This window comes from Lichenostomus cassidix, chromosome 2 (genome assembly GCF_008360975.1).
Source record: "Lichenostomus cassidix isolate B80296 chromosome 2, HeHo_3.0, whole genome shotgun sequence".
NCBI classification, from domain to species: domain Eukaryota; kingdom Metazoa; phylum Chordata; class Aves; order Passeriformes; family Meliphagidae; genus Lichenostomus; species Lichenostomus cassidix.
The window spans coordinates 35,573,547-35,588,380 of NC_139482.1; the positions used below are offsets into that span (position 1 = coordinate 35,573,547).

The 14,834-nt window shown below is 35.9% G+C and overlaps 1 protein-coding gene across 7 annotated transcripts in view; it reads right to left on the minus strand.

The window, feature by feature from the left end:
- TBC1D5 (TBC1 domain family member 5) overlaps positions 1–14,834 on the minus strand; it is a 313,036-nt gene that overhangs the window by 62,239 nt on the left and 235,963 nt on the right. For all 7 annotated transcript variants that reach the window (XM_085051059.1, XM_085051056.1, XM_085051058.1 and 4 more), the window contains one exon: positions 12,122–12,228. In XM_085051059.1, the coding sequence (XP_084907185.1) occupies positions 12,122–12,228 (107 nt within the window). The remainder of the gene's footprint in view (positions 1–12,121; positions 12,229–14,834) is intronic.

A 14,834-nucleotide genomic window follows, 5' to 3' on the forward strand; every position in this document is an offset into this window, starting at 1 on the left:
CTCTAAGCATTCAATTTGAGTTGTCCCTTAAATTACAATCCATGTATTAGAACTAAGGACTAAACAATTTATTTACAAAAAACATACATCTGTTGTTTAGAATATTCAGAGCAACCAGTTTTTTCCTACACAATGCAGTTTAGAATGATCCAATTAGTATTTTTCATTACTTGAGCAAGTAAAGTTATTCCTTTTCTTTTTCAATTTATGTATGTATTTTTACTACTACCTCAGATAAAGTATTTTTTTCCTTAAAAGGATAATGTTAAAATGGCCATGCAATCAATCCTTCAAATTTATAGTTTGTTGAATCCCCCCCAAGAAATTGTGTGAGGGTATTATACAGATTAGCACATATATGATTTTCCCATTGTAAGGAAAGAGCAGAAATCAGAGAGATAAGCTTTCTATGCCAATACTAGAAACCACCCCCCTTTCCCGCACCCATTTTGTAGGAGCAGTCTGCTGGATTTATAATTCTTTTAATCTTAATGTCTATTCTGTGTAAAGTGAACATAGTTTAAACAGTTAGAAAATGTTTTTTAAAGGACAATGCCTTCAAAAGCATAATGTCTGAAATTCAGATATAGAAACACATAGAAATTGATGGGATTTTGGACTTAGTCTCTTCAAAATGTATTAGCCACAGTCCAAAGGAAAAAAAAAAGCCTTAAAATGTTTCAGGTATCTCTGAGGCACTCCTGCCTCTGAGCCTGTCCTTGCCTAAAAGATCTCCCCCCATCCCTGGCTCATTTGCCTGCTGAAGTCCTTTCCCTGTCCTCCTGTGTATTCCCAGCCACCACCAGACTGACTCACTCCAATTCCCACAGCTGCCAGGAGGTTCTTGGTGACTTTCTATTTGCCTTTACCCTCTTCCAGGGACAGGGGACCAAGGTAAGTTATACCCACACCTGCACTCCTCCTAGGCGGGGGACTTACACTGTGGTCAGAATCACACTGAATGCAACAGATTCCCTAAACCTGCACAAACTGCTGAAAAGCAACTCCCACCAGCTAAGGATCATGCTCCATATGCTCAGATTCCCACATAAAAACACCTTTTCCTCCCTAGCCTCTGGAGACATATCACATCACATTGCCCATGGAATAGATAGGATATAGCAAAGCCCGTTTGTGTGTGACAGAAGTCACAGGCAGGCCATTCTCCAATGTACCTAATATTTCACCCCCTGAATACACAGCATGTTTAAAAGTTTACCTGCATGTGCAACTGGAGGAATTTCTGTAATGCTCTTCTTTGTTGAGGTATTTTCTCCCTTTTTAGTTTTATTAACAAGGGGAAAAAAAACATCAAATACAATTTTGCACAGAAGTTCAGAATAAGAGACAAGAATGAGAAAACATTTTCACTATATCTAACGAAAAATAAGACTTATTTTAGCAAACATGATATTGCCTCAATGCCAAGGGAAAAGCACTTGTCATTAGAGAAGTGAATTGCTCAGCTGTTTATAAGCAAAAAGCTCTGGGGGAATTTCTCAAGGCCCAAACCACAAAGCATTGCAGGGTTACACAAACATATGTTGCAGGTGTTTTAGGGTAGACAGGTGGGAAAACCTCAGCTACTAAAAAAATACTCCACTTAATAGATTGTATCTGAAACTAGATAACCTCACTGCAACAGAGAAAAACTAAACCAAACCAAACCAAACAGCAACAGTGAATTCTACATCCAGGCACAATAAGCTTACCAAAATAATCATCTCACTAGTGTCAAATGGAATTTTTTAAAACTAATTTTTTCTAATATATTAAAGAAATTCTGCCAAACATTTATCTTTCCCCCCCCCCCATAACTACTAATATTTTAAGCCTAAACCAAAAACCTGAACCAAACATATAAAAAGAAGAGAAGGATCACGATGCAATGTCTTTCTACTTATTTAATTAATTATTTTTAGGGAGCAAAATTTCTCCTTTTTCCCCTCTTCAGCTGACATGGCAATATTGGATTTTTTCATAATTCTTGCACTTCCTAAGACATTTTTAGATTAAAATTCTATTTTTTCCCCTTTCATTTGTTTCTAATGGAAGTTGAAGAATCATGTGACGCTAAATTCAAATAGGATTGAGAGGTCAGGAAAGGTTTATCTTTTCCTGCTAGATCATCTATGCTTCTGTCTTCAGTAAAGATAATGCAAACATGGCAAAAATTTAGACTGGGAACAGAGCTGAAATATAGCAGCTGAGATGTGGATAAGGAATATGGTTTGCTCAGTTCAGCAGCCGTTTTTCTATTAAGCAGTAATAATTAATATGAAGTTTTTACTAATTATTACTTAATAGTTTAGATAGAGAATTTCACCTTTCCTATTTTTATTCTTTTGTCAGATATTTAAGCAACTGTCTCCACTCCACATGAACACTTATACAGTATAAGAGAAATCTTAATATTTCAGAAACATATCATAGCATTTTGTACACTAAACAACCAACCCACCCCAAACTCCAAAGCACCCTAAACAAACACCATTCCCCAAACAAACCTTTCTTTTCACCTGCTTATTCTCCTCTTCCTTTATTATACCCTCTACAGAACAAGCAACCTGCTGGAGCACAAAAGGTATTTTATCCACCTAAGAACCACTGAGTTATTAGAATGAAAGAAAACCCAGTGAGACATTAGATGACATAATGTGCTATTGACACTTTGAAAGTGGTTGAAGGCCAAGAGCAAAATACCATCGAAAACAGATTGATAGTCTATCAACCCTGTGTATGAAAGCAGCACAACATGAAGAGTACACTGCACGGAACTAATAAAGAACTTCCTTTAATCACAGGAGTCAGGAGATCCATGCACTAATATTTGTGTTGGCAAGGGAATGCCATAATTCTCAAACTGGGAATAATGCTTCCTGTTTGCATTTTTCAGAAGATGCTAAGGGTCTCAATCACGGACCTTGTAATTTACAATGCAATAACAGCATGAAGAATGATCATATTTAATTGTTTCTAAAGAAAATTAAGGAGTTTTGTTTTTTTTTTTTCCAAAGCAACAAAATTTCCCAGGAAAATAACTGAAAAGGAAAGAAAATTCAGTTAATTGGGTCATGAATGGAAGACACCCCTGAACTCTGATCAGGCTGAAATAAATTATCTCCAATTTTGTGACGTGACAACCCTCCATTCCCCTGGCAACTAGAAATTTCAGACACCAGGAAGATATTTTAAATACCGTGCGTTATGGTCTGTTTTTAACTTCATACACACATGCTTTCTCTCACATGGGCATTCTATGACAAGAGATGAAGAACTGAAAAAAAATGACAAGTGAGATTTAAAAATGCTTCAGTGACTTGACTGAAAGAAATATCTGGCTGTGTATTTTGGCTTCTTGTCCTAACTGCTTGGGAAGCCTTTTTTAATTTTAATTTATAGTATTATAGCATATTGCATTATAACAGGTAGATCAAATCCTACCAAATCAGCTTTTATTGATATTCCAGACAAAAAGACTCCGACCTGCCAACGTTCAAGTTCATAACCTGTGTAAAATCCCCATCTTGCATCAACAGAATCGCTTAAGTACCTTTTAAATCTGCCTCTTAATTTACTTGCCTATTTTTCAGCTGAACCCTTGATTTTAAGAAGTAAATTAACTAAATAGTAAGGTATAAATCTGACAGTGTTCAGCTCTACCCCGTGACAGATTTATGCTCTGGCATCTTGCAGCCTCGCACAGTTAGGAACAGGAGTTTTACAACATTGTGGAGGAAAGCTCCAGGCTTTTGAAGGGAACACACAGCAAGCCTCGCTTTAAACCCTGGAATGCTCCAAATTATGAGATTTAAAATATGACATCTTTATGTACAGAAAAGCTACCACATTATGGTTTTATTGGCACTCGTTTTGGACAACCTGCATAACTCACTGATGGCTTTGTGAATAATGCAGTTATCTGAGGCTTATACACCCCTTGTAACCACACTTAAGCCTTATATCTTCTCCAGATATATGCTTGTACACAAATCTCACATATCAGGGAAAAACAAGAACATTTGAAAGTTCTATTTGGTTATTTCTGCTATAAAAAGAGAGAAGAAACAGAATAATTAATGTTCTGCGTGTAATGTGCTATGTAAACCACTTGAAAAAGGGCCCCCGGGGAGTGAAAAAAGCTCATTCACAGAGTCCCATGCACACACCACACCAATAGGAATATGAAATCCAAGTATTTTCCTGTGAAACAGAGAGAGAGAGGCTAAGGTCCTGGTGCTGCAGGACAAGCAAGTCCTTTCATTTCAGGATTCCAATTATGAGGAATTATCCTGCAGAGCCATTTTGATCACTACGGCTCCTTAAAAAGACAAAGGACAAAGACATAACATCTTCAAATATGGTTTTCCATAACAAGTTACAGCAAATGAGAAAACGTACCATACCCAGTTCTACCTTGACAGTTATTTTGCTCTTTCAGAGAAGTGCTTCCCAGTACAAATGTACTCAAATAGCTTTGATTACAATTGATACACTAATATTTACTATAAAATATGTAGGTACACAAGCAGTATATCTACATTTATATCAGAAGAAATTGAACTAAAATTCCATCATAATAGATTGGATATGACTCAGTAGCTAATATTTTACATATTATTGAAAAGTTATGAATCCATTTTTATATAACTCACAGTTTGTGCTTTGCAAATTTTAGTAAAAAAATTATAATATGGAGAAATTTTGATTAGGTAGAATCAAAGTGCTTTAAGTGCTTCCTTTTGATAAACTACCTTGCAAACTAGAAATGACTAACTGAATTGTCAGGTTGCACATAAGAAGAACCCATAATCACCTCACTCTAACACTGTTAAATACATCTTATTAGTGTAATTATATAAATAACGTTACTTTTTAGGAAGGGTCAGTAGCTTCAGATGACTTTTTAAACAGAAGTAAACCTATCAACTGAAAGAAACAGCCCCAAGAAATTCACAAGCAATAAGTTTTATTGGTAACTAAAGTAATTAAGAGCTTAAAATGCTTCAGCTTCTTGCTTTAGCAGCAAGTACAATCAGAACTGCTTTTACTTTGCTACTGAGGATGTCAACTTACTCAAATAGAAGGAACAGTTTAAAAGTTCTGTCTTCCAAAGAGAACCTTATCATCCATCTTATCTTGTAGACTTGCTGTCAAAAGTTAGCCAGAAGTAGAAACAACAGTTTCTAACTCACTTTTTTTCTAACTCCTTCCTGCCCTTAAGGTGGCCAGTGGCTGTCCTTCCTGCTGTGCCACACTGGATGGGCAGTGAGGCCAACAAAGTCATCTGGCTGGGCTCTGCTCTTGCTGCCAGCAGGGGACTGCAGCACCATCTTTCTTGGTCCCACACAGAACTGGGAAAAGTCCTTTGCTTCTGCACGTTCTTATCTGTGGCATGGCTTTGTCTTAACTATTGGAACTTAACTATTCTGGAAGCTTTGCTTTATTCCGTATTATTTCCCACCGTATTACTATTAATTTAAATGCAATGGTTGTTTAATTTAGATGGATACAATATTTGAGAGTTCTTACCCACACAACTGGCCTGTGAGTGCAACACTAAGGAGAGAGCAACATTTGGGAACTGCATTGCCATTGGCAATCCAAGAGATCAGCTTTCTCCCTCAAGTGATGACTACAGTGTTGCATATGGTGCTGCAGAATGAGAAAGACTTTGAAAGGTTTCTCATTTGGAAAGTCTTGACTAGATGACTAATCAACCACTTTCCAAGTTTTTTCCTGAAAATATTGCTTGTGACATACAGCAAATATTGAAGATGACAATTTAATGGTGGGTTGATTAAATGGTTAATGCACCTGTGAAAAGATTGCAATGAACTTTGAGAGAGATAAGAAAGCTATTGTATCACAAGTATTGGCCATGTAGCCTTTTTGTATTTTAAAATGCATAGGTGCACTGGGAAGGAAGGTGTTGAAACAAATGTACAAAAATGAAGCAGATTTTTAATTCATGGTACACTTACTATTTTTATGTGGTACTATGGCAACATGGTTATTCCAAGTAATTTATCATTAAACTCTTAGCCGCCTGTCATACCTTATTCTATTAATGAAACACAATAACTGAATATTTAAATCAATAATTCTTAAAGCATAAACAATCTCATTGGAAAACACAAGTTTCTCATTTTAAGAACATGAATATAAACAAGGAAGAAGTTAATATCATGGCTTTTACACAAAAAATATATGCAATTCTTAGTCATATAGGCCCACATTAAAAAGCTTAGCATGCAGTTACAGAAAAAACATTGATTTATTTAAAGTGAGGTGTTTAGATTACAACTAACCTTATTGTATTTGCAAATGGGAATGTTAGAACATCAAAATGCTTGAGTTCACTACAAGGAATTGAATGTGGTTATAAAAGCAGAGGTCGAGTTGAGGATGGTAACACATTTTTGCTCATAAAAATCTATCTACCTCGCATTAAACATGCAAGATCTTAAACTTTCAGAAATTAAGGCAGATAGAAGTTCCCTGTGAATCACTGAAAGCAACTGCATTTATTTTTTGTTTCTCCTAAGTCCTTTTCTCCCATATCAAGAGATGTGTAGGCAGCTTTTCTGGAAAACCTAATTTCCTTTATCAATCATATCCCACGTAAAGGCAACTCTCCTTTAAAGTACAGGTGACCTTACTCACTCAGGCAACTCTCCTTACGTAAAGAACAGGCAGCTCACATTGCATTGGGTCATCCATTATCCCAGCTTCCCAATAACTTACTTCTCACGCACCTAACCCCCCCAGCGTACTATTGCTCCTGAAACATCAGCCGCATTCTTCATGATTAAAACTGAGAAGCAAAAGGCAAACGTTTGTTCAGAGCCCCCCTCCCCCTTGCTGGTACCCCTGTAACGAAGTGGACTTGCACCCCCAGCAGTACCTCTGCATGGAGGTACAAATTAATGAGCTGCTAATGCCAGAGCAGCGCCAGATCCCAACTTCTGATTGGCTGCAATCTGGTCATTAAAGAGAGGTAATTAATGCCAGATTGCACACACAATGCTAACAAACAAACAAAACAACCCCAAACCTGCTTTTCTGCTGCCACAAACGGCAAAACAACAATACTGACATAACGGCAGCGTTCAAAGGACAGTTGCAGCTCTGCAGCGGCACCTCAGTTAATGAGTGTATAGAAAAGAATTTATCTGAAGAAGAAGAAAGTGAAGCTCAACAGCCTTTCAGGCACATGAAACCAGCTTGGAGAAAACTCTGAGATGGTGGCAGCTACTTAAGAAGAAAATTCAGCTGAAAATAAATGTACAAAGAGTTCGGTTCAAAATTTCAGCAATGTGTTTTCCCCTTGTCACTTACTGCTCAGATAGTGAATAGTGTTAAAAGCTAGAATGCAGATTTCTCCAACTATTTGTTATATGACTGATCATGACCATATTTTATTGCTTAAGTTTTCTGGCAGCACGTGTAATTTCAGTCATGATGAACTAATACGACTTCTTTGAAATGTCATGTATGCTTCTCCATGGATTTAGTTACAATTTAATATTATTATATAGCCACTTTCAGTGTCAGCAAATAGCTAAAATACTATGTTGAGAAAATAGCAGCAGGAGTAACTAGAATATTATTAGCACAAGTAACAAATTAATTTCCATCAACCAAGCACATTTTTTTTTCTTTCTTTTTTTTTTTTTTTAATTGATAGGTTATGATAAAAGATGTCTCCACTGAATTAATCTCCCAACTAGCTTGCTCAATGAATGGGGTAACTCACCATGTTAAAATATCTGAAAGCAAACTTATTTTGCAGAAAAATGAAGAATAAATACAGTACACTTCCAGACAAAGGATAGTTGTCAGGTTCTTAGTATGTGATGCAAAACTGTAATATTCTATGTAGTGCTTTAATTTTATAATAAGTCATTGTGATAAGGTTCACACTTCAACATAGAACAACATACAAATAAGAACACCCAAAGATGAAAATTACTTTGCTTATGTTGCTGTATTAGAATTTTATTTGCTAAAGGGTGAAAACAGATTTTCAAAATTCACAGTTAACTTAAAACAATAGTGTTAAACCTTTTATTCCTAGCCCTGGCTGCCTTCAGGAAGGAAAGAACATCTGGTTATTTAAGGAATACAATATGTTCACATTTTCTATGACTTTTGTTTCTAATTGGGTTTTTTAATTTTTTTTTTTTATTTGAACAACTCTAGTTAGAACTATGTTTTTTAATCACTTTACATTTTTCCAATGTCCTATCTCCATATCTCTACTTCGTAATTTTGTTGCCTTTGCTTTGAAAATTAACAGTGCTCAATGGTTTTGATAAGGAAAAAAACTGAAGAAAATGAGCCACTCTTGGTGCGTTAAATATGCAGACACACACCTTCAGTAAATGTTTTTGGATATACATAAAAGAGCCTTCCCTTATTTTTTCATTTCACATATACACAATTTTAATAACCCATTCTTCCATAAGAAGCTCTGCTTTTATATTCAGAAGGACTGTAAGTGCATAGAAGTTACTTTAATATAAATAATTGAGGCGATTATCTGTTCAAAGATTAGAAATGTGAAACAAATACTCTGCTAAGCAGGTTAACTTTATCTCCCTATGCAAAGACAACTACATTGATGTGAGCTTTTCATTCCACATTTTCCTAAGAAGTGGAGCTAGTCAAATGCAGAAAAGGCAGAAATTCAGTTATTCTGCATGGGTCCATACTCATGCCTGTAAAATTAGTATCTCTCAGGCCCCCCTTCAGAGACAGGTGCATTCACTTGTTTTCAGCTATTACAGAGATATGTATTTGTCTTCTGTGGCACTGAAAAGTATCAGGGATGTGGTATACAAAATGTTCTCTCATCTCAACTGCCAACTGGGGTTCACAAAGTGAATAGGAGAGCTGCTGCAAGCATTAGGTTGCTGGTAAGTGCTAATTACTTTTCATATTATTGTTAATACTGGATAATGCTAAGGCTTCTGGTAAGGTTTGATTGCACAAAAAGTCAGGAAATTGTACTTGTCCATCCTTAAGAAAAAAATGCACCCATCTTTTAAGTATAGCTTTCTTCTGACATTTAGGTTGCTCTCCCAGTGATGACTGCAGTGAAAAGAAGCAAACTAAATGCAACAGGTTCATCAAGCCAAAGTTTAGCTCTCCTGATAGACTATAAGACAAAAAGTAAGAAGGAAATACCTGTTATGTCAGACCAAGGAAACAGAAGAAATAATAGATGTTTTCAGATGTACAAACCCAGGTTATCTCTAGAACTGGAAATTACAGATGGAGAAGCTGTATCAGGTCCATCTTAACAACTTCACAATTTATGACAAGATTGTTCCTTAAGAACTTTTGAGTTTTATGCACCTACCCCAACCTTTCTTAGTCCAAATACCCCACAAGCTCCCCTCTGTAAGATGACTTAGTATTTTCATAGCTGCAAAAATAATATGGAAGACAATACACATTAGCAAACCTGCAAGCGGTAGATTCCTGTTTGTCCTGCTGTGACTTCTGAACTGCATTTCATGTCCAGCTGAGATTTAAAGCTCCAAGGAGCAGAGAGCAAGACTCTCTCAGATATTTGGAACAACACAAACCATTCTTGGTATGTTCAAAAAATAATGAAATAAGCCACTGGACCATGCAACTCTCCCAGAAAAGAGTTCCCTGATTTCACACATTAAAACCCAAGCGAAATCTTGGAAGAAATGCCATGCAAAACAACTCAGCCCTGGATAAGGAGAGATAAAATTGCACTGAACCAATGTAATTTCCTATTAGAAATCAGAAGCTTGTGATGGAGGAATGCACAGGAGAACATCAAAGAAGGAAGAAAAATAATTAAGCACTGAATTTGTTAATCACCACTTACAAGTTACACTACAGACTAAAATCTCTTTGTCATTTCTTCCAATCTCCTTTTATCTGCACATGGAATAAGGGCAAACTGAATTATTTCTATGCAGCTAGCAAAAAAAAAAGGTACCATAATTTTGCCACTTATTTTGGTATATAATCTGTGCACTGACTTTAGACTCCAACAGCACCCATGATGCCTTGTTGATTATTCCCTTTCATTCTGTCTAACAAAAAATGTTGACAAACTTGGAAATGTTTGTGCATAGGTCTTACAGAACACCAAGACTTTGATTTCAGATACATGGAGAAAATGGACCGAACAAACATGCTTACAGACACGTAAGTGAAACTTGAAGTCATACCTAGGAAAAGGTGAAAAGCAGGTACTCAAGTCATAGCCTTGAAAATACATATCTTTCTCAGACCAGGAACTATTTTTCTATTTTTCAGTTTTAGAATGATCCTTTAGAACAGTTTTACTTCCTTACTGTAAGAAGTTGTGATCTGTTTATGCAGCCTCAACACAAAGACTCAGTGTAAAATGAGAGGTGGCTGCAAGTCCCTTAGGTTCTTCATTCTCTGGAAATTAGAGCTTCTGAACCATCAGAGTATTTCCCAAGCAGAAAAGTACAGCTCAGAAATGAGAAACAATTGCATTTTATCATATTTAAATTGACAAAGGAACTACCACTCTGCATCAGAGTCTCAAGTACTAATTCACCTGAGCAAAGGGAGAACTACATGAAAGACATGGTAGAACTACATCCAGCATTTATCTGAAAGCTATTCATACCTGAGAATGTTAATTAATAGGACACCAAGGCCTTATGAGCCTGAAAACTTCTTTCTGTTGGAGACAAGAGCATGAGTGTAATAGTGACCAAGCCCTTCCTTTCGTGGGAAGTTGGTGGTTAATTTTTGCCCCCTTCAGCTGTTAGGATATCTTGTATGCTGCCTAGTATGTTTCAGAGGACTGCTGAATAATTAGTAATTACTTTATTGTTTAACATATCTCTTCAATAAATGACAGATTACATATTGAATTCAGATGGATAACTTAGCAAAATTTTCCTCCCTTTGTATCTTTCTTTGAAAAAATATTTCTATCTTCTTTTGCTATGAAAGTATATAAATAAATGCTGGGCAGTTTGATTTCAGAGACTGCTGCCAAAATCTTAAGAAAGATTCCTGAGATCTAACGTTGGAAACTTTCTTACACACTGAAAAGATGATACACTTTACTTCTCATCATGAAAGAAATCTTTTTGCCTGAAAGGAATGAAGAAAGCCGCTATAAGGATGCAGATTTCTGCAAAAAACTGATATAGAAAAACAAAGAGACAATTTTTTTCTTAATCCATAGAAGTGTAAACACTGGTACTGAATGAAATTTTGCAGAAGTCAGTCAGAGTGCAGAAGTGATGAATTTTTTGCTTTCAAAGGTGTTGTGCATCAAGAAGATGAGGGAAATCAGACTCTACGCTGGCAACCTACTAATGGGACATGTACAATGACAGTTCAAAACCAGCAGCACAAATTCTGCTATCTGCCAGAGATCTGAGTAAGCAAAGATTACAGCTTCATCTCAAGCACTTTATCCACTATACAGTGAGTATCTCCTGTATATTATACCCACACATATACAGATGCCATTCTAAAACAGCAAGAGGTTTTATTTTCTTATAGATGAATATATCAGAAATTGTATGCTAGTAATATGTGACATAAAATTTATTAATTTATACAATTTGTTCACGTGAACCTCAACAGACTGTAATATCAAACTCTGGTTTTTATTTGAAAACCCTCACATAGCCATTATATATTGGGCAGGAGTAGTGCTTTAAGGATTAATAGTGATTAATCTCAGAAATCCCATGAAAAAGGTCTTTCAGATGAAATTGCATGATGCTTTCCATACAGCTTACTAGGTTTTATATAATAACATTACTGTTTTCCTGAAAAGTATGCTTTATCCTAGAAGATGTCTCTGAAGAATACCAAGCAAAGTTATTCTAAAGAGCACAGCTGCAGTTACCAGAGCCCCTGGATAACTTTAGCAAAGTGTCCTTTAACGTGTCTTTTAAAGGGTAAAGGAACTTGTTTCTACTCTGTTTTCAGCTCTTTCCTTCAGCTCCTTTGTCAGGAGCTCCTTTGAAACTACCATTTGGTTTCCAAAACATAGCTTGTTATTAACTTCATAGCATTTAGAACATTTCATTACAGTGATTTATTCCCTGTATTTACATAGCGAGCATCTCACCTTTGGATCTCGGAGAAAAAGAGCTCTTAGGATAAGGGAGTGAACATCTCCAATAGGTGGATAATGCATCAGAAGTCCCAAACAGGTCTGATAATTACTTGAAATCACTAGAATTCAAATGAAAAAAAAAAAGAGGGAGGGGGAGAGAGAGAGAGAATTACTGTCTTATTTTGATATTCCAAAACAGTACTTTTTCCAGTAAATTCATTACAGTTAAGATTTTGCTGTCTTTTCCCACATGGTCACAGAACTCAAGCAGTGCTCAGAGTAAAAGGAGATATACATTATCAAGCTGCATGACTATTACTTGGCCCAGTATAATTTAGAACAGTGTTAAAACTACAACTTTATGTCATAGACATTTCTGTTGGCTCCAGACTCAGATGCCTCAGTTTAGAGCCCCATAGCTGAGCACCGAAAGCCTGCCCCAGGCAATGGAGGTCAGGCAATACTGTTAGCAGAGCCTGAAGAACTAGTCCTGTACTCCAAAATGGACATGGACTTTTCAGACACTCCTCTACAGACATCTAAATTTAAGTATGATAATTTGTGTTTATGTCCTTATGATAATTTTGCCCCACTCTGACAACTTTTTGCTGAAATACCTTTTATGGTGTTCTTATATACATTTGTACATACATACACACACTCAGATAAGTATGCATATGTAAAATTGTTCAGCAATTCCTTGTTTTGTCCTAAATCAAAAACTTCAAAAAATGTTCAGGAAAGAGGGAAAAGATAATATTTTAATTTCATAAATACTAAAAAATATAGTACACCATTAACTTGCTTAGATTTTTAAAAATTATTCAGAAAATTTTAAGCAAACTTTGCTGAAAATTATAATTTTGTTCTAATCTGCATGATTTTGTCTGAATCTATGTAAGCATACCCTATGGCTTTTTGCTTCTTGTTGTCATCTTCTGGGTTTTTTTTTCCCTTCTCGAATCAATCTAATTATGAGTGCAATTATTAAAGACATCTTTTCAAGCAGGTCTATGTAAACTACTTCATTTCTTTTGCACCATCTAAATCCAGGCAATCCATCTGCCACAGCTGTCAAAGCAATGCCTGTTAATGATGCCTCCACTCTGCAACATAAAGACAGCCTCCAACAATAGCAATTGTAAATAAATTTCTAACAAACTTTACTCTTCTGAGAACTTTAGCTGTAGTAAGAAATACTTTTAATTAATCAGGGACATTGCAAATACAAAATCATTTTGAATCAATATAAGGCAAAATAAAGGGCAGTTTTGCAGACAGAGAAATTTAAATGGTTTACTTTTTTCTTTCATGTGAATAAGCCTCATATCCTCCTGCACCTTACCTCCCTCAACAAGAGGATTATGGGGAAAAGATGCAGGACTGGGCAAAATGAATAATTATAATCTGTGTAAGGAACCACTTTATCATCTTCATTTCCGTTGCTGATCCGACAGCTTGTAATTTCATACATCTGCTTTCATTTGTAAAGCACTCACTTATCCTACTCATTCTTTATCTGTTCTGCCTGTTCTTTTTCCTACCCTTTGTTTTTCTTGTTCATATTCAGGTACCTGCTTTTTCTTCTTGAAGTCACAAAGCTGGCATAATGAACACAATACAATGGCCTCCGTCAGAGTTCTTTCAGAGTATAATACGAGCACCACACAGAACATACCCAATCAAACTCTCACACGTAAATCAAATATAAGATACTGAACTGCAGTTGTGATTGTGATGCCTTTTTACCAAAGCAAATAAAAACAGTGAATATTGATATTAAAAGCTAAATAGTTTTAAAAATGATAGACACTAAGACCAATGTGTTTCTCTTTTGAACAGATCAGTATGTGTTCTATTCTGCAATGTAAAATGGATTAAAAATATCCTTTCTTTATTTTTCCTGGAAGAGTTCTTTGCTGTCTTACAGATATAGAGAAAAGTAAATATTAAAAAAACTGATTTATTTTAATGGTGCAGACTTGACCCCTGACAAAAAAACCCTTATAATCCAGAAAGTTAAAAAAATTCCAGCACTTTAAAGGGAAGACCTGCTAACTTATATATATAAAATATATATATATATATATATATATTTATATATATATATTTTTTTATATATATATATTTTTAAGTCTTCAGGGTTTCCCCCACATATTTAAACTGAAAGAGAGTAGATTTAGACTGGACACAAGGAAGAAATTCTTTATTGTGAATGGCTCTGGAAGAGGCTGTTCATAGATGTTGCGGATGCCTCTGGAAGTGTTCCAGGTCAGGTTGGATGGGACTTTAAGCAATGTGGTCTAGTGGAATATGTCTCTGCCCATGCCAGGGCATTGGTCTAGATGATCTTTGAAGGTCCCTTCCAACCCAAACCATTCTATGATTTTTGTCTCTTCAGGACAAAATATATAATATTATACAAAAGAGTGGCAGTTTTCTTAAAATTATAGAGAAAGAGCAGTAGACCAAAACTGAATTATGCTTATTGGTGTTAGAAGGATTTCTAAGAATCATCTGTCAGATGAAGTTACTGGAAGGAGATTCTGTGAAATAGAACTTTATCCAGTCTCAGCAGTAGCTGGTGTGTCCAACTGCCTTTCAAAAATCTTGGTGGCTCTTCAGCTGTGCTTTTCATTCTCTCACTGGGTTAGAATCACATCTGGATCCAACTTCTGTTGTGCACCACAAGTTCTCACTTCCCCAAAGAAGAATGCTACTGGCA